This window comes from Lissotriton vulgaris, chromosome 5, assembly GCF_964263255.1.
Source record: "Lissotriton vulgaris chromosome 5, aLisVul1.2, whole genome shotgun sequence".
In the NCBI taxonomy this organism is placed as follows: Eukaryota; Metazoa; Chordata; class Amphibia; order Caudata; family Salamandridae; genus Lissotriton; species Lissotriton vulgaris.
In genome coordinates, this window is record NC_141693.1 from 1,875,142,644 (window position 1) to 1,875,166,562 (window position 23,919).

Consider the following 23,919-nt stretch of genomic DNA (forward strand, 5'->3'; position numbering starts at 1 on the left):
ACTTTGTCTTAATAAATCCACTACTGGCATCAGTATAGATTTATTAACCCACTGAAAACCTACTAGCCTCTATTGTGCTGGCTGACTGGTGTAGTCCAGCCTGCCACCACAGGCAGATTTCTGACCCCCTGACCGCGCTCTCTGCGGTCAGATACGATGCTGGCTCCGGAGGAAAGTGTTTACATCTCCTCCAGCAGGATTGCCAGTGATTGTAGCATATCTGGGCCAGGGACTTCAAAGTTGATGTGCAACCACGGCTCCTCTCAGAACTGGGAGATGTCACCCCATGTCCTGAGTCCCCTTTGGCACCAGGACAGGTGGCAAATTTGGTATGCAGGGAGGTGTGGTGCACCACCAGGCCAAGAACACCCCTAAGATGGACTGCCTGATGTGACACAATTTAGGGGGTGTGGTGACTCACAGGGTAAGTAGGCCATTGGCTAATACCCTTCAGTCTCCTTAACACCCTTCAATTCAGTATTTAGGTGGCCCACTGACACCAAGAACTCACATTTGATTGACTCCAGGAGGACACCGAAGAGCGGCAAGAACTGAGGAGCAGCAACTAACTTGGTGCCGACCCCGTAGGAAGCTGGCTCTGAATATACTATACCAAAGTAATGTATAGTGTGCCCAGAGAACAGTGGATCCCCAGAGGTATAGCAGAGGCTTAAGTAGGTAATACCTTACTCTCTTTAGTGGTGGTTGAGTTGAGCAGTCAGAATTATCCGAGAGTAGTGCTAAGCATGTGTTGTACACACTCGGGCACGAAATGATGTCACACACGAATCATGACCAATTTTTTTAAATAAAAAGTTGTTGCTTCCTTTTTTTTATTACTAGAACCCGTAGTTACTCAGTAGCAGGTAAGTGATACTTTTCAAGATATAGTGTGTACTGGTTAGGTCTCACTGAGCCAGCGCGCATGCGCGGTCAGCGAGACATTTAGTAAGCTTAAAGCGGGTTTCAAAAGTGCTACCCACCACAGCCTTGCAGGCGACCAGCTTGCTAGAACGCGTGCAAAGCACTTTTTCCCGTCGCGCGCGTGCGCAGAACTCGTGTTTTTTTTTAATTATTATTTCTTTGCGGCGCGCCAATGCTTGTCTAAAACAGGCTTTGCGTATGTGATCGTCCCCTCTCGAAGCGGCGTTCCAAGGATCTGTGGGGCTACATCAATCAACTTTATTGCACTTCATTCTTTTGGCCACAACAATCCTTTTCACGTACCACCTCTTGGCTGTACATGCGCGTAAATTACTCTTGGAGGTGGTTGCGTAAATTACTCTTGGAGGTGGTGGTGGTGGTGCAGCTCGTATAAAGCGTGTGACGTGTAGACGTTCGACCAATGGCGTGCTCTCCTTAGGTTTACATGTTCAATTAGCGTTCTCGCCTACGTTAAAAGAAGACGAGACCAGGTGTACGCTTTTTGCTCATTTGGAAAGTTGCTTGTTTGGGTGTTATTGTTCGTCGTAGAGCACGACCATCCACAATGAGTGTACCGAAAGGTGAGGAACGGAGGCATGTGGTGATGGTAGAAAAGCACGCTTTTCCAGTTTCGTGAGGGTGTAAAATGGCGTAATTTATGTTGTGAAAGCTGAAACCTTGCCTTTTTCATTTAGCGGTTCCATTTTCTTGTTGTCTAGCTTATTGTGACACAGGTTCGAACCCGGGAAAATCAAGACAAGATCGTGCGACCCAAAACCGGGACATTTCGTAAAAATTGAGGAAGGACTACAAATCTACATCAATAAAGTGCCAAGAATGACAACCCTCGTCCCAATAGAAATAGAGAAGAGGCACTAAGAAAATAAATAAAATGTCATTTTTAAAACCAGTAGCGAACCTGTTCGTAAAATTGCTTTCTCATAACAGCTGCTTCTTACTAGCCATGCTTTGGAACACCTAAAAAGTGCCTCTCACGGATTTCAGTTTACCCTCACAAAAAACGGGACATGAGCCACTTTCACCTAAATCTGCTGGGACAACTGTTGAAAACCCGGGACAGTCCGTGCAAATCCCAGACGCCTGGTCCACCTATTGGTCAGCCACTACCTCTGGGGCCAGACACACTTGCTGTCAGGCCAGCACCTCCAAACACATGACTGGGGAGGGCAGGCAAGGAGTTGAGTACCTTCACTAGTAATCTCTCATTAGAGGTCGGCGAGCCAGTAAATTAACAGCCCGAGCCAGAGGCCGGCACTGCGTCTAACAGCCCATGCACAAGCTGAGTGAGGCTTGAAAATATTTAACGTTTTGAATTATTCAACAAACATGTTGGAAGAAGATGGCATCTTCGAAATCCCCAAAAGTGTGCTACTTTAAAAATATGGAAGAGTTTCACCCTAGTACATCAGATTATCTTTTTAAACCTGAACTAAGAAACATTTGTGCCCCGTCCTCCTGAAAATGCAGTTAGGGAACTAAAATGAAAATCTATTGTCATGTGTAGAAACTTGCACTCGACTCCCACCGAAGTTCATGGGCATTCCTCAGGGCCAAATCAAAAACTACTTACTCTGCAAAAGTGAAATACTGATACAAGAAACTTAACCCAGATGATTATACTGGCTGTCTGAGATTAGTAGCCCGTATATATACCGGGTGAATAATACACCGTATCAGTATTTCACTTTTGCAGAGTGACTCGTTTTTAGGTAGAGCCTGTAGCAGCGCGCATGCGCTGCTCTGCGAGACTTTGTGTATGGGCTTCTGAAAGCTTACCACATGCTTGTGCGTGTGCTTTTGTTTTTGTCGGCTGCAATTGGCTTTTGCGTGCGTCTTTTTAAAAAGACACCACGCAATTGGTGAAAGACAGCACGCAATTGGTGAAAGGCGGGTACATGTCACATTGCTAAAGGAAGCTGGAACTGCCATAGCCTATTGATGTCTGTTACGCGCCGCAGCGGCATCTGCTTTTAATTATAAACCGGTGTTTATAATTAGCGCGCGTACCCTTTGCTGCTGAGCTTCCTTGCCCCTCTGTGGTGCGCGCGCACCACTGGTTTTGATTCCATGTTGAAGCAGTACACGCACATCACTGCAGCACATTCAGTGGAATGGGTGAGGTCTTCGTGCAGGAAATCTTGATGTTTAAACTAGTCTGTTTCAGTGTCTCAACAGGACTGCTATATTTTAGCGAGGCATTGTTGAACTACCACAAGCGTGCTGCTGTATTTGGAACGGGAAACCAACAGTTGATGGACAGAATGCTGAACATGTCATACATTCACCCCAGTATAGAGATCTGGGCCTAAATCCATTGTTTTTTTGCACCCCAGTTCAGACATGGTCATATGCAAATCAGCCTTGACCCTGTGCCTCATGGGAACAGTCCAGCCCGAACTGCCAAGCCATGTCTGTCCTGGACCGGAATCAAGCATCCTAGGACCAATTTCTGGCTATCAGCCGTCATCAGCCAGGATAGCTTGATTCCAGTGGTGTGGAGAGCATGGGACTCATGTCTGAGCATACCCATCACACTTGAGGTGACCAATGCAAAACCAACAGTTGGCAGGGTATGCTCAGACGTGAGTCCCTTGCTCACTTTGCCACTGGATTCAAGCAAGCTGGGCTGAAGACTGCTGTAATGCCAGAAACCGGTCCTAGGAAGCTTGAATCCGGTCCCGGGAAGGCATTGCTTGGCAGTTCTGCTGGACTGTTCCCATGAGGCACAGGGTCAGACTGATTTGCATATGGCCATGTCTGAACTGGGGTGGCAGAGTGGGCTAAAGAACGGTGATGGATTAAACCCAGAACTATTGACTGGGTGTGAGTGTTTCATTGGTTCTGTAGTAGGGGATCTCTGTGTATAGTCATAATCTAGTGAATAGTCCCGCCCATGTGCGTGGACCCCAGCAATCAAAAATAATCTCTTAAGTTGTCAAATCATGCAGAAACTGCAAAGACACTTAAGAGATAATTTAAAGACAAATAATGCAGCCTATAGCCACAGGCTACACTGTCCAGTACTTCAACTAGAAATTCCACCAAACAATACCACACACAACACAGCCTGCCCAGTTTCTACCATAGAGAAACTTGCCTCCACCAGTAAAAAGACTCTGGAATGATAGAGAGGAAGGCATGGACAGACAGGCCCCTTAGGCTGCCATTATGTGGCTTAAATAGGATACTGTGCCTTTAAGAGAACTTTCCAGAACTATCTCCCAGTATCCCAGAATGCATAGCAGGTCCCTCTTACTTTCAGTTCTTTTTCCGGCTCCTGCTAACAGGACCCTGGCATTGAGCTCTCCCTTGTTTCAAGGGTTTATTGGATTTTTGTCACTTTTTTGGATAAAAGTGTTTGAGTATATATTTCTTGGTGCTTCTCTTCTCTCCTGTGTGTTGGTTCAGGCTTTTTAGGGCTGTAAAATGCCTGGTCTTTTCGACAAATGCCCAGCATGTGGAAGGAAGAAGACCAAGAGTGATCCACACGACGTCTGCATCGTCTGTCTCCCTGACACACGTCCCTGAAGATAGTGACATCTGCCAGTAACTTTCAGCAAGGACCCTGAGGGACAGACTGAAGATTAAGCTTCAAGGCCTTGAAGAGAGACGACTGCAGGCTGCAGGTGGGTCTGGGCAGGCTGGGAAGGTTCCCTCTGCCTCTGCTGAGGCCTCTGGGGGGCTCCCCAGAGGCAGGAAGACCAGCAAACGTTCCTGGTCTCCGTCGGCGTTGATTGCATCGACGACGTCGAGAGGGATGACGACAGTGTGTTCCCCATCTCCCAGGGGCTTCTGATCGAGACAGCGTGAAGATTCGACGTCGAAGGGCCTGGATAGGCCTCCGTCGAGACCATCGACTGCATCTTCATCGTCATCTTCTGCGCTCACCGTCGAGGTGACACTGTCGGTCGCCGTCGAGACGACGGTCGGCGTCGAGGGGCTCCTCGACGTCGAGGACCTTGAGAAGGAGGAATCGACGCTAGTCGTCGAGAGGGATGACGACGGTGTGTTCCCCATCTCCCCGGGGCTCTGGGTCGAGACTGCGTGAAGATTCGACGTCAAAGGGCCTGGATAGGCCGCCGTCGAGACAGTCGACTGCATCTTCGTCATCGTCGACATCTGCATCGACCTATTGACGTCGAAGACGGAGCGACAGGCATCGGCGCTCGCCTTCGAGGCGACACCGCCGGTCGCCGTCGAGACGACGGTCGGCGTTGAGGGGCTCCTTGACGTCGAGGACCTCGAAGGAGGAATCGAAGCTAGTTGTCGAGAATGGAACGGTCGACGTCGCGGAGGCGGCGTTCGGCGTCGAAAGAAGAGGTCGACGTCGCGAAGGCGGTGTTCAACGCCAGAGTCACGGAGGCGACGTTCGACGCCGGAAAAGCGTCGCTCAGCGTCGAGAAGGAAGAGATCGGCGTCTAGTATTCGCTCCAACTCTCCTAAACGGCGCAAGAGGAGTTCTGGCGCCAGAAGTCAGGATGGATCTAGTGGAGGACGCAAGAGAAAGCGATCGCCTGCTGAAGGGGCTGGGTCACAGTCCCCTTCGCCGAGGGAGTCACCGGGCTCGGCGGTGTATACACCAACTCTGCCTAAGTCGCCCCCTCCTCCTGTACCTAAGGAGGACCCTCCCACCAACCCTCTACTTCCGCCTGGACGACCACCGCTTCCACCGCATGGGCCTGCCCCTCGGTCGGTGATACCCCCGGTCCCTCCGCCGAGGTAGACGTCATTGCCCCCTCTGCCGACACCTCCTAAGGGGACCCCTAGACCTAAACCCCAGGAGGAACCGAGGAAGGCGCCCCCACGGAAACCTGTGGAGCGTCCACAGGCCGGGAGATCACGCTCTCGCTCTAGGAGGAAGGAGCGATCACGCAAAATGTCATCCACGCGGTCGAGACACCGCCATAGGAGGCACAGATCTCGCTCTCGCACGAGGTCCTCAGGGACCAGGGACTACTCTCCGACCTTGTCGGGATCACCGGACACGAGGGTGTCGCCGATGGATGACCTGGTGGCGTTTCATGATGTCCTTTTGAGAGGCGCTGCCAAATTGGGCATATCTTTGACGGTGCCCACGCCTAAGACATCAGTAATTTTCGAGACACTGCACCAGAAACACCTGTCTCGTCCACTGCTGCCTCTAGTGCCGGGCCTGGAGGAACCGGCCATGGACCTTTACCTCACCCCTGCGGTGACTAAGGTGGCCCCATCGAGATTGCTGAAAAAATACCGGGCTCCCGATTCGGACCCGGCCTTTCTAAGGGCGGAACCTCCTCCGGATTCTGTGATTGTGACGGCGGCCCGCAAACAACATGCCACCACCCCGTCATCCACGGTTCCCCCGGATAAAGAGTCTAGATGGATGGATTCAGCTGGAAGAAAAGTATGTGGAACATCGGCGACCTCTATGAAGGCTGCGAGTGCCACAGCTTTGTTGGGACGCTATGACCGCGCCCTCTGGGACTCCCTCCAGCAGTTTGCGGAACACTTGCCTCGCAAGAAGCGGGAAGACTTCCAGGAAGTGCTAAACGAAGGGATGCTGGTAGCGTATCAGATTATCAGCGCTGCAGCAGACTCATCCCTATTAGCGGCACATGGTTTTTGCCATGGGGTTAACCAGCGACGTCACGCCTGGCTCCGCCTTACGTCACTAAAACCGGACGCACAGCAAAGGGTAGCCAACCTTCCATTTTCTGGCGAGACCCTTTTTGGGAAACATGCGGATGACGAAATGGCCCGCATGAAGGCGGAGGCCGAAACGCTCACGGCTGTGGGCCTGGAGAAGCCCAAAGAAGCGAAGAAATCGTACCGCCCATTCCAACGGCGGTTTGGTTGACAGGGCAGAGGACGTGGCCAACCTTCGGGACAGTCGCAGCAACATCAACAGTTCCGTAAGCCGTTCAAGAAACGCCCGAAGGGCAGAGGAGGCCAACAGTCGGCCCCAGCGACCAAAGGCCCGGCCGGGTCAAGGCCCTGAGCGCTTACTTCCCCCGGATCTGTTACCCACTCCGGTAGGGGGAAACATTCAATTTTATCTGGCAGAGTGGAGAAAAATTACTCCGGACAAGTGGGTGCTGAATATTGTTTGCAATGGATACAGTCTTCGGTTCACCAGCCCGTCTCCAGCAATTCCATCGGTCAGCTTGCAGTTTCAGCTGCGCGAGCTTCAGGCGGAGGCAGATATCCTGTTAAGGAAAAGGGCGATAGAAGACGTACCTCTGTCTCAGAGAGGAAGAGGTCTGTACTCCCGGTTCTTCCTGGTTCGCAAGAAGGACAAGAACGAGTTCAGGCCCACAGGGAGACTGGCTATGTGCTATAGAACTACAGGATGCGTACTTCCATGTGCCCATTGCACACAAACACAGGAAGTTCCTTCGGTTCCAAGTCGGCGCCAATCATTATCATTACACAGTACTCCCATTCGGACTAAAGTCTGCGCCGAGAACATTCTCGAAGTGCATGGCGGTGGTAGCAGCACACCTACGGAAGAACAAGGTGTTTGTCTACCCGTACCTGGACGATTGGTTGATCAAGGCATCCTCCTTCTCGGAAGCGCGAGCACACTTCCAGAAGACGTGCATTCTCTTGAACAAGCTGGGGTTGCACATCAACAAGTCCAAGTCTGTCCCGACTCCGGTCCAATGCATACAGTACTTGGGAGCCTCCATCAATACGCTGTCAGCAAGCGTGTCTCCTTCGGAAGAGGGAGGATCTGCGATCTTCCACCATAAACCCCAACTCCTCCGATAGGGTGAAACTAGCTTCACCCAAGTTGATCCCCAGATCACTATTGATTCCACCCTACTGCTGCTCAATGAGGTGGTGGAGTTTGTTTCCTCACCTGATACAATATCAATATTTGCAGTTCCCGTTGCTACAGCTGTTAATTTGGGAATGAGGGCTTTTCTTTTCACATTGTCAAATTTCTTGGAGAAGGTGAGTATTTTTCCAGCCTCATAATCATTTTAATCTCTTGCAAATTTTCTTAATTGTATCCTGTTGTTTTTCCAAACGCTTCTTTATATTTTCTTTTTCTTTTTTTAATTAATTCTTGGTCTTCAAAAGCGTCTAATTCCAGTAGTACTGCGTCGATTTCTTTTACTACTTCCGCTCTGTCAATGTCAGCGTATTTTATGATTAAACATACCATATTCATCGACTCATCCAAATTGTTTGTTGCCCATTCTTTTAACATTTGGGGATTGGGTTTTTCAAAAGGTGGAGCTATCAATACTCTTAATCCCCTGGGCACTCTCCCAACTTCCTTGTACTTTTGAAGGGACTTGCTCTCCCACCATTTTGCCAGTTCTGTGTGTATATGTGTGTATATATATATATATATATATATATATATATATATCTATATATATCTATATATATCTATCCCAATGTGATCCTCCAACTCCGTGTGCTCTGCTACTGGTGCCTCCGTGGAGGCCAGACAATGGCCCAATTTCAACAATTGTCAGACCAGGGACGCGGCACTCAGGATTTGGATGTATTCAGCTTAATTTTATTAACCTTCAAAGCTCGAACCGACGCGTTTCAGCCTAACCTCTGCTTTGTTCACTGTAAGTGAGCCATCATTAGTGTTTACTATTCATCCCATTCTACCATTAGGGGGCATTTTAGGATAAGTAGTATCTTTATACATATATGCATTTTTGTTATTATATATATACAATTACTGAGGCAAGCAATGTTCTTACATTACGGTATATGCAAAATTTACTTTGCGCAGCGATGTTATCACACAATTTTGGACAATTGAAACCTGTTTTTGTACATTTTGGCAGATACATTGATTTTGCAGTTCAGTCATAATACATGTGAATTCTCTCACAGATGGCAGTTTACGGATATAGTATTCATTTACTAATGTTTGACCTTCTGTTGTATTTACATAAGTTCTTTGTACTGTCTTTATATTCTGTCATAATGGGTTTAGTCCCCATTGTGCTCATGTCAGTTTCACAGTTCCTATTTACCCTTTCTTGATGTCATCTTGTTCCTTCTTTTACTCCAAGTGTACATACAACTCCTCGTCAAAGTTCATTCCTCTTGTACTTTTGTCTTAAGTCTGATTATATAGCGGGATTCAATTTGTCTTAATTCCCTTTGTCTATTCCCACCTCGTTCATCCAATTTCACCATGTGTAGTCCAAAGTCTGTCATTGCCTTCCAGTCGCTTTTCTGATATGCTGCCATATGTTTGGCCGTAGCATAGGACATGTCCTTATATTTCACCGCCCTGATATGTTCCAGGATTCTTTTTTTCAGCATGCATGTCATGCTCCCAATGTACTGTGATCCTCACTTACATTCTATGACGTATTCTACATGTGTTGAGGTGCATGTTATTCTTTCCTCAATAGGTGTTAATTTGCCATTGGGTTCTTCAAACATGCTTTTGTTTTGTCCGATTTTACAGGCTTTACAGACATTACATTTCCTGAAGCCTTTGTGTTGACTTGTCAGCCAATTTTCTATATATATATACACACACGCACGTTGGCGCCGATTGATGAATCTGCGCGAAATTGTCCACACTTTTGGCCAGCTCAGTTCCGCTCCTTCCCTGAAAATCTGGGGGTGATTGGTCAAGCGCGGGCTGAGAAAATAGGGGGGGTCCCAAAACGTGTTTTCCCACCCCGCGATTTTTGAAAAAAATATTATTTTTTTTTGCCCTGGGGGTCCCTCTGAAACCCCCTGAGCAGGCATAGGGGGTCAGGGTGCTTCTACCCTGCCCCCTTTTTGAGTTCTACACGTTTCTTTTTCTGCTTTCTTGTGCCTCAGTCTACCGAGGCACAAGATGGCTGCCATCAATTTCTGTTTTGGAGTATTGACAGACAGTGGCAGCCAAACAGCATGCGGCTCGTGGACGGGAAGGTGCGCGCAATGCACGCTTTTAGATACATTTTTTCAAATTCGATTTTCTCAACAACTACTGGAGGGATTTACACAATTTAACCAAAAGGGCGATCTGCGAATTGGACTCTACCATTTTGCCAAATTTCTTGTAATTCCATTCAGCCGTTTGGGCAGTAGCTGTGTCTAATCGTCCTATGGAAAATAACATAGGGAAAACACGTTTTGGGACCCCCTTTTTTCTCGGCCCGACTAATCTACCCGAGACTTTCAGGGAAGAAGCGGAGCGGAATGGGCCATCTTTTTTGAGAATTTCGCGAAGATTCGTCCACCGGCGCCAAAGTTATTCCCAATAGAATGTTACGGATTTCCTATGGAAACTAGGTCCTAACTATATATACCTACTGGCGACCGCCAGTAGGTAATATGTATGTATGTATGTATGTAATGTATGTATTTGAAAGTATTTATACTAGAAATATTTATTGATATATTTGCACATATTTATTGCCGTTATGAATTAGTTTTAATATGGGATTGCTTTTCGGATTTTAGACACTTGGGGCCAGATGTAGGTTGCCAATTACCGGTCGGTAACGGCCGATTTCGGCCGTTACCGACCGGTAATTGGTTTTTGTGATGTAGGGGCCCCGAATTTTACAGAATCTGTAAATTAACCGATTCTGTAAATTTACAGATTTGGTAAAATGCCGACTCGGTATATTTACAGACTCGGTATATTTACCGACTCGGTAATTCCCGATGTAGGTGTAACTTAAAATAGTGCCACAGCCCCTTAAGAATTCGTTATTTACCATGAAATACTATCTCATGGTATATATCGAATTCCTGTGTGTGTGCACATCTGTGCATGTACACCTGTGCCATGTGGCACACATACATGCTCTAAGGGCATGTATGTGTCACATTGCACACAAGCCAGAATCAGGGGTGCAACAGGGTGTCAAAGTGACACCCTGTCCCCCTTGTACATTCAGTAATTTTACCGAATCGGTATTTACCGATTCGGTAATTGCTATATATATATATATATATATATATATATATATATATATATATATATATATATTATATTCTCTCTAGATCTATATATATTATATTCTCTCTAGATCTATATATATTATATTCTCTCTAGATCTATATCTATCTTCGCTCTATTTTCTCTTACAGCGGTAAAAGAATGGACCGCACTCTGTGGCTCAGTATTCTCACGATTTATTTATCGTTTCAAACAGAGAACAGGACGCGTTTCGGCATCGCGCCTTTTTCCACTGTTAATTGCACAATGTATTAACACTTGATTAAATAAAGTTGCACAATAGATTCAAAATGATGTCACATCCTCTAGTAAATCAACATAAAAGGACTGTAATTCATGAAATTTTAACAGCGGCCATCTTGGAGTGTACTTTCGTTAATTTCCTTTTTCTAAAACTCCTTTATAACGACCTTATTAAGAAACAAAAAGTTATATATAATATAGTATGTTTTGCAAGAGTTTATCTCTGCTTAAATGTGTTCATGGATCCTGTATATAGACTTTGAGTATTCAGTGGTTGCCAGGAAGGGAGGGAACTAATATTACAAGTCGTGTTCTCTTTACCATTTTTGATTAGTAACAAAAAGTATACAGTCCTCAGTATGGTGAGTGTCCATTTTGGTGCAATAAAACTGTAAAATTTAATTCACAGTGTGCACAGATTCACATTGCTTTTGTGGGGTCAGAACATTGAGACTGGGATCCCCCGCTTATGATGAGTTGAGCGGGTGTGTGCTGCTTTGTTGAAGTGATGCTGTTGAGGGATTTAATTGAGGAGTCCTTTCTCTGGCAAGGCTAATCACAGGTCTCCTGCTTTTACAGACCAAAAGGGCGTCAGCGAAAGCTTTGGAAAGATGAGGGGCGCTGGGAGCATGATAAGTTCCGTGAAGATGAGCAGGCTCCAAAGTCTAGGGATGAACTGATTACCATGTACGGATACGATATCCGCTGCAACAGGAATCCTGAAGACATACGGCCACGGAGGATGCGCAAACCTAGGTAACCTGCTTCTCCTTATTATTTTGCTGTGCGGTTGAGGTCAGTCTAGTATGAACCTGTCAAGGTAGTTGGTGGGTTTGGGTCAGCTATCCTGAGCCACAGTTTCCTGTGTGGCTAGGCAATTGCCACCGCAGTAACGAGGTAGGGTTTCATGAAGGTAAAACTGCCCATTTTACAAGATTGCAGCAATTTTGGTCAGAGCCCCAAGGATAAAGCGAGTACCGATGATCACACCCACAGGGAGCAAAGATGACCTGCAAGAAATTGGTCCTTGTTCACGGATTTGCAGTGCCAGTTAGTCATCTTGCACCGTGTCTTCTGTACTCATTATACGTGAAACACCACTCCACATGCTTCCAATTACATGGTAGAATGAAAACAAGGATCCAAATTATAAGGACATGTAGAAAGGCTTAAATGCCATACCTAAATCATGGTGTACTACTACTAGCATTGAGGATTGTCAAATCTGAGGTAAAACAGAAAGCTAGCCAAATTATATGTGCATTGCATTACAGCCCTGGTTTTACAAGACATTTAGGCCTCGAAAAAAGTTACCAGACCTGCAGGTTGAGGGAAAACAGAAAGCTAGCCAAATTATATGTGCATTGCATTACAGCCCTGTTTTTACAAGACATTTAGGCCTCAAAAAATCAAAAAAAGTTACCAGACCTGCAGGTTGAGAGACTTCAATCTATTTTATTTCCCCGAGTCACCTTTTTCTTCAATTCTCACATAAGAGAGCAACTTCAAATATGTCAGTTCAGCATGGCTGCTGTGCAAAAAAATAATTTGATTGATTTAATATACTATACTTGTGCTTCATGTATAATAAAAATGTAGAACTATCAGAAGTACCAGAGGGTCTAGAAAAGAGAAGAGTCAGGTTAGGTAGACTGTATGAGGTAGAACTAGTTCTACCTCAGTCTACCTAACCTGACTGTCTTAGACAAAACAATTTTAATCTTGGTCCAGTGAGCATCCATTGAATAAAGTTAGTTCTGTGCTCTCTTATCCAATTTTATCACACATTGTTTATTGTTTTTCATTCACATTTATTCGCACTGCACACCCCAGTCACATGTTATTTTTTCCACTCATTGGTTGTTATCGAGTGGTAGACCATACTGTGTTGGCACAGCAAAGAAGACTTTTCAACCACCTGGTCTCTTTGACTATAATTAAACATACTCACACGGATGGTCCGGACAAATCCCAAATGATGAAGGGCGGATCCGAGTGGTGACTGATGGGTTTTTTCCTCATGGGTTTTTTCCTCATCCACTTGAGATGTTTTCTGCAAACCATGCTTCCGTTTAGTCAGTTTAAGGGCTTTGTAATGTTTGGCTGGTGTATGTCACCTTTGATCTCTTCTCTTTTCTAGACCCTCTGGTACTTCTGGTAGTTCTTCGTTAGTTGGGGACTGTATCCAGAGCTAGGTCTTTAAATATCCCCTAGGTCCTACCCCACCGTAGTGTTTTTGTTGTAATAAAAATGTAGCCCACATAAGTGTACACATGACCTCTGACTTGCCTCATAGTTAAATAATAGCATTATCATCCGGGATGGGACAGGAATGTTTATCAGTTCCTGTTTAAAAACTCACTGTTAATAAATAGATTACTAAAGCATGATGAGTGCTCCAGTCTTTACACATTGAAATGGCCGCAAACCTCAGTGACATGAAGCTTTACTGATAAAACTATGAACTGTGCAAACAATATGTGGAAATCAAGTTTCAGCAAATATTTATCATTTGCACATCGCCCAATAGTGTTTTGATATGTTTTGATCCTATTTTAAAATATTTGTACCATTCATTTACAAGCTATTTACATGTTATGGCAGACAAAATGACAACCTACAGCTTTTTGTGTACACTGCCTGTACCCTGTCACAATTGTCTGGCAGTTCACTTTACTGTTAATTCACTGACTGCAAAGTTACAGGATTTTTTAAACCCCAATCTCTCCGATAAAATGAGCATCTGTTTATAACCTGACATAAGCTGACATTTGACCTTCATCTCGCAACACACAGCAAATGTGACAAGATAAAAACAATATTTAAAGGCGTCTTTATTGCTGATTCACTTTCAGAACACCTTTTCTTTATCAGGAGCTCTTTTGTCCGACCAGGCCAATAGGCCCTAAAAATAGCTTACCCTGATAAAACCCGATCGGGCATAGCAAGTGGGTGAGTAAATTTCTTGAGGCCTACAAACATAAGAAATATGTAACTACATTATGTAGCATAAGGAGCATCTAAAGGTGAGGAAATGTGAAGGGTAGGCAGTAGGTTGAAACGTAAGCTAATGCGTTAGGAGATGGAAGATATTGTTCCAGTAGACCGATGAGCAAGCTGTAGTGTGCCTCAGACTTCTTTCGACCATCAGAGGGTTGCTGGAAAGGAGAATACAACATGCCTGGTAATGTGATTGCTACATTTGGAGATCCTCTAGTCCTGCTCTCCTAATTTAGTTTTGATATTTCAATGTGATAATTTGCGAGCATTTGACTCCCAATCCTGAAGCGAATGCCTGCATACTGTAACTCTGCCTTGGAGGGCCATGCAATTGTATACCATTTCCACGAGCCATGCCCTAGAGAAGTCTTCTCCTCTTTTATCATTGATTAGTGACAGTTGGCCTGCATTTGAGGTGGTCTTAATTTTATAAAGTTGTCCTTCAGGATTTGTATTTTTTCACCTTTGTCGTAGCTGTTTCCAATTTAAATTTTGGAGCATTATTTTGTTGGAATCTCATAAGATTCCCTGAAAAATAGGGAGTGTGCTTGGGGGATGGTGGCATAATTATTCAAGTATAAGCATCACTGTGAATCTAATAGTCTCATGAGCTACTACCTATCTGTTTCTGTTCTTAGGTTTGAAACCCCAAAAAGCCGGGATCAGGGCTGGTCTGAAGAGAAGCTAGAACGACCCCCACCACGTTACCCAGACCTTAACCATGACTTACCACCACAGCGCACTTTTAACCACCGGTTCTCTTCGGGTAGGATCCCGCCATCCAGGAGTTTTCCCAGGACCAACAGCTATAAAGAGACTCGTCAACATTATAGGGCCTTTGACGATGGCCATGAGCGTCCGAAGCCTCAAAGTAACTACTATAGAGCTAGGAGCTGTGAGTACCAGCCTGATAGGGAGCCGTCTCCTGAGCCTGCTGTAACACAGACAGAAAGGGGAAGTCTGGATAAAACAGAAGAAATTACTATAGAAAGCCCAAGTCCCACTGCAGATACAACAGAGGCACCATCGCCACAGGACAAGCCTGTAGAAAAGAAATCCTATTCACGAGTGAGAAGGACCCGGGTTAAAGGTGGCGAGACTGGAAAACCTCCAGAAGAGCCAGCTCCACAGGAGCCACTACCCCCACCACCGGTAGAGGTGGTAACACCCCCTCCTGCAGTGAAGCCTGAGAGCTGGGAAGCTCCCGTGGAATCTAACCTCAGTGGACTTGAGCAAGAGATGAGTCAAATGAATGTAGCAGAGCAGAGTTGGACACCAGGGCAACCTCAGTACTTGCAACCCAGAGATCTTCATGGTAAGACGTTTGTGCAGATGACATATTATTTTTGTTAACTTTTTTTGTGTTAATCAATTGGCATTGCTGCCCAGTGTTTTAAACTGTCATGTTGTGTGTGCAAGATGTGCCTATTTACAGCTATGTATTGTGCTTTCTTGTATAACATTGCTACATTTACTTCCCTTTTAAAGAAGCAAAAGATCAGGACTCTGATGTTCCCAGTCTGCTGTACGTAGATCACTTATCCCTTATACCCACAAAAACCTGTTGAGGCATATGAGCTGCAGATTGTACACTGTGCATAGATCGCCGCCTAGTGTTGGGCCCGGATGTTTGCAGTTTGTTGTTGTCCTGAAAAGTTCTTTGGAAGTCACGAGTTAGGTGACTCCTCCTCTGGACCACATTGCGCATGGGCATCGGCTCCATCCCCAGATAGTTTGTTTCCGCCATCGGGCTCGGATTTGTTTCCTGCGCTCCGGTTTGGAACCGAATTTCCTTCGGTGCGCAATCCTCACCCAGTTCGACGGTATTGTTTCGATCACGCTACATCAACGCGATTCTCTACCACTTCGAAATCTTCGATTCCGGTCGTCGATGAAGGCCTTCGGGCCTACCTAGGCCTCACTTTCTGGCTCATGGAAAGGACGCTATTCAAAAAGTGTCCTCAATGTGGTTCGAAGTTTCCAGAAACCGACCTACATGAGGTGTGCAACCTTTGGCCTTGTGCTACGGTGAGAGGCAAAGACTGTTTGGTGTGTGCCTCATTCCGCTCCAAGAAGACCATTCGGGACCGACTAGCTCAAAGAACTATGGTTCGCTCGTCAGCTTCGATCCCCGACGACATTTTCGACTAGCACGCCGAGGAGAGCATCGGATCCTCGGATGCCGAAGACTCAGACGTCGAGGAAGTCACTCCAGCTCAATGGGTCGTAAGTAAGCCAAGTCGACCCCACCCCTTCCTCGACACCCTCAAAAAAGGCTTTAGTCACACCCTCACCTTCGGTATCTGGTGCACACCGAGAGACTGCTTCCAACTCCACTCCTTTCGGCCCGTAAAGAAGCCCATTAAGCCTTCAGGCGGCTCTGGCTCGAGCCAGCCGCCTTCTGGTGCAGACACAATACCGACACCAAAGAAAGTGCTATCTTCTTTCTCCACGTCGACCGTTGGTTCGACACCCAAGCACATGGCGCCGAAGACTGACAGCGGTTCATCGATGCAGAAACCGCACTCGGAGCCGAGTAAAAAATCAACCAAAGCTCCAGATTCACATGCATCGGAGCCGAAAAAACTTTCAGAGCCGAAAAAACAGGTTTCCGTGAAAGACACTTCGCCAGCTACCGACTCTGTGCCTAAAAAAACCTACGGAGCCGAAAATTTCGACACCAAAGGATTTGCCCTGCTCACAGGAACTTTTTACACCGGATCCACAGCAAAAAACTCTTTTAAAGGATCCTAAAACTGGACAATTGACTCTCAGCTCCAAGAAAAGACCACTTGACGCGCCAGCACCTCCTCCCCCTGCAAAGAAGAGAGACATTGCAAGCTCTCCCTTAAGGGTCCCTTCTCCACCACCTCCCCATACTGTTCCTCCTCCAACACCACCTTCACCTCATCATTCTCCTACACCGTCTCATAATCCAGACGATGATTAACACACAGATTCTGAATATGAAGGTGGGGGTGCATATTACCCAGCACAGACTAATAGTCCCCATCAGTCACCCAATTCATGGGATGATTAGAAATCTCCTGATGTGCCTAACGTCCCACAAGCTGATGTATACCCTTCCAGACCTTCCCCACCAGAAGACACCTTTTAGTCCAAAGGCCTGCACAATATCAGGGGTGGACTTACACACCGATGCAGTAGAGGAAGACTTCCTATTAGACACTTTTGACAACACACAAAGGTCTACTGCCATTTTACAAATGCTCAAAGGCGTCCTCAAGCACGCAACAGAGGTTTTTAAAGACCCCGTCAGAGCTTGGGTCCTCAGTCCTCGCATTGAAAAGAAATATAAAGCGGCCCCTGCAGACCCAGTTTATATTAAAGGCCCAGCACAATTGGATTCTTTAGTGGTGTCCAATGCACGTAAACGTGCTAATTCCCAAACAGGTGAAGCCTCACCACCAGACAAAGAATCTAAGCTGCTTGACGCCTCTGGCAAAAGAACTGCAGTACAAGCAGCTAACATCTGGCGCATTGCCAACACCCAGGCGTTGCTGGCAAGATATGACAGGGCACATTACAACGAACTAGAGTCCATCATGCAACACCTACCTGATAAATATAAAAACAGAGCCAGCAAACTCGTACAAGAAGGTAAAAATATCACCAATACCTCCGTTCGTTGTGCCCTGGATGCTGCAGATACTGCCTCTAGGGCAATCAATACTAGCACCCTACTACGTAGGCATGCCTTCCCCCTCCCTCCCCCCCCCCCCCCAAACATACAACCAAACAGCGTCCAATGTCACAAGAACATCTATCACTGTTAAAGCAAAAAGTAGTATCTCTGCTAGAAAAAAGTGCAATAAAACTAGTTCCTCTGCACCAGCAAAACAAGGGGGTTTACTCTCTATACTTTCTAATTCCAAAGAAGGACGGCTCTCTAAGGCCTATTTTAGACCTCAGACCGCTGAACATATACATACAGTCAGACCATTTTCACATGGTCACACTCCAGCAAGTCCCTCCCCTTGTCACAAGACGACTTCCTGGCTACTCTAGACCTCAAGGACGCATACTTTCCCTTCACAAGGCTCACAGGAAGTATCTCAGGTTTGTAATAGACGGGCAGCACTACCAATTCAAAGTACTTCCATTCAGAGTCACAACAGCACCACGGGTGTTCACCAAGTGCTTGGCAGTGGTGGCACCGCATCTACGAAGACAGCACATCCATGTCTTCCCGTACCTCGACGACTGGCTCATAAAAGCCAGCTCACACAATCAATGAGTAAAACACACTCATGCCACCATCCAGCTGCTCCACAACTTGGGATTCACAATAAACCACACCAAGTCCCATCTACAACCATCCAAAGTACAACAGTGGAGTGGTGTGGCTCACTGGTTAGAGGCGGCAGACCCGTAAGCAGAGAACGGCCCGGGACCAGGGTTCAATTCCCGAAGCGGCAGGGTCGTGGACTAGGGTCAAAACGGACTCGATAATTCTCGCCTCGGTGCCTACTCTAACCAGGGAACACACTAAACAACTCTGGGCATTAAGCTTGCCTCATCTCTACAATGGCCCCCCACAGACGCCAGGGATGCCTGGTTTCACCTTGGAGATACCCAGAAAGGGACCATCTCACAGGGAAAACCGGTACGGGTTCCCCAGCGGTCTTCAGCGCCAGGATACTCCATGGAGTCGCAGTGCGCTTTACAAGTACACCCACATTTACATTTATTTACATATACCTTGGTGCCACAATAAACACCTCAACAGCGCTAGCTTATCCCACTCCAGCAAGGATAGCCAGCATGCAAAATCTCCTAACAAAGTTTCAGCTACAACACTCCCTCCCAGCACGAGTGTTCATGCAACTCCTAGAGATGATGGTCTCTTGCATCTTCATAGTACCCCATGCAAGACTTCAAATGCGTCCGCTACAAGAATGCTTATCACGTCAGTGGAACCAGGCTCAAGGTCACTTGACAGACCTAGTGTTGGTAGACTGTCATACTCCTCGCTCTCTGCAGTGGTGGAACACCAAAAACCTTTCCAAGGGACAACCGTTCCTAGAGCCAGTTCCTCAGATAATCTGGACTGTGGACACATCGCTCTCCGGCTGGGGAGCCCACCTACTGCAACACACCATGAAAGGCAGGTGGACACCGCAACAAAAGTTACTTCACATCAATCATCTGGAGTTACTAGCAATATTCCTGGCACTAAAGGCTTTCCAGAAGCAAGTAGCAAACTAAGCTGTGTTAGTCCGCACAGACAACATGACAGCAATGTATTACATACAGAAGCTAGGAGGCACGCGCTCCCTGCCACTATCTAGTTCAAGTTCAGAAATTTATATAGCGCACTACTCACCCATAGGGTCTCAAGGCGCTTGTGGGTGGGGGTGCATTATTTATCGAATAGCCAGGTTTTAAGTTCCTTTCTGAAGGAAATGTGGTTCTGTGTGAGGCGGAGGTGAGTGGGGAGAGAGTTCCAGGTCTTGGCCGCCAGGTAGGAGAAGGATCTTCCTCCCATGGTGGATCTGTGGATTCGCGGAATTGCAGCAAGCGCTTGGTTGGAGTATCTTAGTTGGCGGGTGGGTGTGTAGAAGGATAGTAGAGTGTTGAGGCATTCGGGTCCTAGTTTGTAGAGGGCCTTGTGAGCGTGGGTGAGGAGACGGAACGTTATTCTCTTGTTGATGGGCAGCCAGTGGAGGTCTTTCAGGTGGCCGGTAATGTGAGCTTGGCGAGGGATGTCCAATATGAGTCTGGCCGATGCATTTTGGATGCTTTGGAGTTTTTTCCGTAGTTTGGCTGTGGTTCCGGCGTAGAGTGTGTTTCCATAGTCCAGTCGGCTAGTGACCAGTGCGTGGGTGACCGTCTTTCTTGTTTCGGTGGGGATCCAACGGAAGATTTTTTTGAGCATACGGAGTACGTTGAAGCAAGAGGATGAGACGGCGTTAACTTGTTTGGTCATCGAGAGGGAGGAGTCTAGGATGAAGCCCAGGTTGCGTGCGTGGTCTGTGGGTATGGGTGCTGTGCCCAGGGCCGATGGCCACCAAGAGTCGTCCCAGGCAGAGGGATAAGGTCCTAGGATGAGAACTTCCGTTTTGTCTTAGTCATATTCCTTCTAGCCCAACATGTCCCAGGAGTACAAAATACTATAGCGGATCTGTCAAGTCGTCAAACACAACAGACCCACGAATGGGAACTTAATATGCAAGTTCTTCAGCCATTCTTTCAGATGTGGGGACAATCTCAGATAGATCTATTTGCCACCCACGAAAACGCAAAATGCCCAAGCTTCGCCGCCAGATATCCACACCCACTGTCCAAAGGCAATGCGATATGGATGAATTGGTCAAACAAATTTGCGTACGCTTTTCCACCTCTACAACTCATGCCACCAGTAGTACGCAAACTACAGCAGCATTCTCTGACCCTCATCCTAGTTGCTCCAACGTGGGCCAGACAACCGTGGTACACCACACTGCTACAACTGTCTGTGGTACCACACCAAAAACTGCACCGATCTCCACACCTCTTAACACAGAACCGTGGAGCGATCAGACACCCGGACCCTGCTCAGCTCAACCTTGCGATCTGGCTCCTGAAGTCTTAGAATTTGGATATTTGAACCTTCCTCCAGACTGCATGAATGTCATTAAAGAAGCTAGACGTCCTACCACTAGGGCATGTTATGCAGCCAAGTGGAATCGATTTGTAATATATTGTCATAATAACTATATTAATCCCTTAGATGTGGCTATTCAACACATCATAGGTTACTTACTGCATCTTCAAAGATGTAACTTAGCCTATACGTCTATTAGACTACATCTTGCTGCAATAGCAGCATATCTGCAAAACAGACAGTAGACTCTGTTCAGAGTGCCTGCCATTAAAGCCTTTATGGAAGGCCTTAAAAGAATAATTCCTCCCAGAGAACCACCTGCACCTGTATGGAATTTAAACGTTGTTCTCACACGGCTAATGGGGTCTCCCTTCGAACCCCTTCACAAATGTGAATTACAATTTTTAACATGGAAAGTTGTGTTCCTAGTATCTATTACTTCTCTGCGCAGAGTTAGTGAACTGCAAGCACTAACAATTCAAGAACCCTTTTTACAGATGCATCAAAATATGGTTGTTCTGCGTACTAATCCAAAATTCCTACCTAAAGTCATTTCTCCATTCCATCTCAATCAATCTGTGGAACTGCCGGTTTTCTTCTCGCAACTGCAGTTAGTAGCAGAAAGAGCTCTTCACACATTAGATGTCAAAAGAGCGTTGCTATACTACATAGAAAGAACACAACCCTTTCGTAAGACAAAGCAACTTTTTGTCTTTCTCACCACCACACAAGGGTAATCCCATTTCAAAATCTGGGATAGCTAGATGGATTGTCAAATGCATACAGATTTGCTACCACAAAGCTAAACATACGCTATCTGTTCCTCCTAAAGCCCACTCTACCAGAAAGATAGGGGCTTCAATGGCATTTTTAGGGAACATTCCCCTAGATGACATCTGCAGAGCAGCTACATGGTCTACACCGCACACATTCACAAAACACTATTGTGTAGATGTGCAAACAAAACAACAAGCTAATGTGGGCCAGGCTGTTCTCAAAACATTATTCCAAACTACTGCAACAGATAGGGATGGTCGCCGCTAAGAGTGGGTACTGCTATATAATCTATGCACAGTGTACAATCTGCAGCTCATATGCCTCGAACGGAAAATGCTACTTACCAGTATGCATCTTTTCTTGGCAAGTAGAGCTGCAGAGTTGTACACGCCCACCAGCCTTCCCGGCTACCCTTGTCTGTTCCAGTATTATCTTAATTAGATGCAAATTACACGGGCATCCTTCCTGTACTTGCAAAGCTCCATTTTCCTAATGGCGAGAAACAATCTGGGGATGGAGCTGATGCCCATGCGCAATGTGGTCCAGAGGAGGAGTCGCCTAACTCAAAGAACTTTTCAGGACAACAACAAACTGCAAACATCCAGGCCCAACACTAGTTGGCGATCTATGCACAGTGTACAACTCTGCAGCTCTACATGCCAAGAACAGATTCATACTGGTAAGTAGCATTTTCCTTTCTCTCTCCTGTTCTACTTCCAGCAAACAAAAGCACACCGCCTGCTTCTTAGGAGTTAATCCCTCAAGTATGGTTTTTGTCCTTCCACTTGAATTTTTGGAAGGAAATTGAACACTTTTTCTCCACTTCTCTTTCTGGGATACATTTTATGCTATTCAATTTGAAGGAGTGCAGTAACTGAAGAGCGCAGAACTCTTGGTACTCGTCCCTCCTACAGTGTGGAATATTTTTCCAAAGAAAAATTTAATTTGTCATCCCTCATCTTAGTTTCAGAACTGTGCCTGGGTCATTATTAAAAAATCGGACCCACTATTGTGCTGTTAAAATTCCTCTACAAGATTACCGGTGGCCAAACCTCTTAGTTTGCCCCTCGCTTGCCAAATGAATAATGCTGTATCCGTTGTTCCTGTATTGGCCTAACTGGACATGAATTTTTAATCCTGTATGCCCAGGGTACAGAAGCACTTAAGTGGATTCTCCATTTAAACATTTCCATGGTTCAAATGTGCTCTCCTCCGTGTTACAGCATAGGAATTAAAGAAAACAACTCAAGCTACTCCGAGTAGAGTTGAAATGGTGGACAAAAACACACAATAATGACTCATGTTTTTTGTTTTAAAACATGCAAAAAGAAATTTGGAATAACAAAATGAGAACATTGAAAAATGAAAAGAACATTAAAGAGTACATCTGAAACTACTTCCTATATACATGATTTGTCTTTCCTTGCAGACACTTACAACTTGGGGCACTTGGGCATCTCTCCTTCCAGACACTTATGACGTAACCTTCTTTGTTGGAAATATCTGTCAGGGAGTGGTCAAGATAAAAGTAACCATTGCCTTTAGCACCTCCGTCGCATGACTATTAATAATAACACAGAATTTCAAAAGTTTACCTTGAGGCCGTTCACACTTGATCCGATGAAGCATATTGTGCACTGTCTCAAGCTTACCAAAACACACTCCAGTCCTGTCAGATTATACCATTTGGGTAGCAAAGGGTCCATCCATGCACACAAAGCCAGTTTCAAACAATTTCATTTTAACTTCAATTAAGATAGGTGCTCACCTTTCAAAGCGCAGAGGTACTGCTAACAGAAAAACTTTCCGGATCCAGTCTGATGCCTGTTGGTAATTCTAAGGTAAGAAATCTATAACCTACTAATGTTTCTTACAGATATATTGTTACTGAAGGTAAGTAACTTGTTCATTTAGGTGCTTCCCCCATTTCTGCGACAACCTAAGAAGACACTTCAGTAGAAGACAACTGCCTTGGCCCCAGCCCCAAAGGCCTTTCTCCTGCTTCGATGACCGTGCCACCTGTCTTACAATGTCGACCTGAAACCCCTGGGAGGACTGTTGGTTTCAGTAAACACTCCAATCGCCCATGGACAACAGATCTGTCCAGAAGAAAACTACTTGAAAGACTCCAGATCCAGGTGGATCCGCATCCCCTGCCAAGTCTGCACCCGATACCTTTGGCCCTAGTCTAAGTAGCTCACCTGTACAGTGAAGTCTCCCCAGCGATCCTGCCCTCTTATCCAGTGTTGGCTGCTTGCTCCTGTTCCCCAAGACGGCGCCTGCAGTGTGAATCCAGAGGCTCACTGCGACCGGATCAGAAGAATTCAAAGTCAAAAGGTAGCCCTGCTCCCGAAGCCCCTGAGTCTTGATGAGCTGAAACGACAGTGCCCCTACTACCCCCTATATCACAACTTATCTC

The 23,919-nt window shown here is 46.2% G+C and overlaps 1 protein-coding gene across 1 annotated transcript in view; it reads left to right on the plus strand.

The window, feature by feature from the left end:
* Window positions 1-23,919, plus strand: part of CASC3 (CASC3 exon junction complex subunit) — a 300,787-nt gene that overhangs the window by 67,594 nt on the left and 209,274 nt on the right. The window contains exons 6-7 of the mRNA XM_086924376.1: window positions 11,696-11,872; window positions 14,755-15,431. Of these exons, the coding sequence (XP_086780502.1) occupies window positions 11,696-11,872; window positions 14,755-15,431 (854 nt within the window). The remainder of the gene's footprint in view (window positions 1-11,695; window positions 11,873-14,754; window positions 15,432-23,919) is intronic.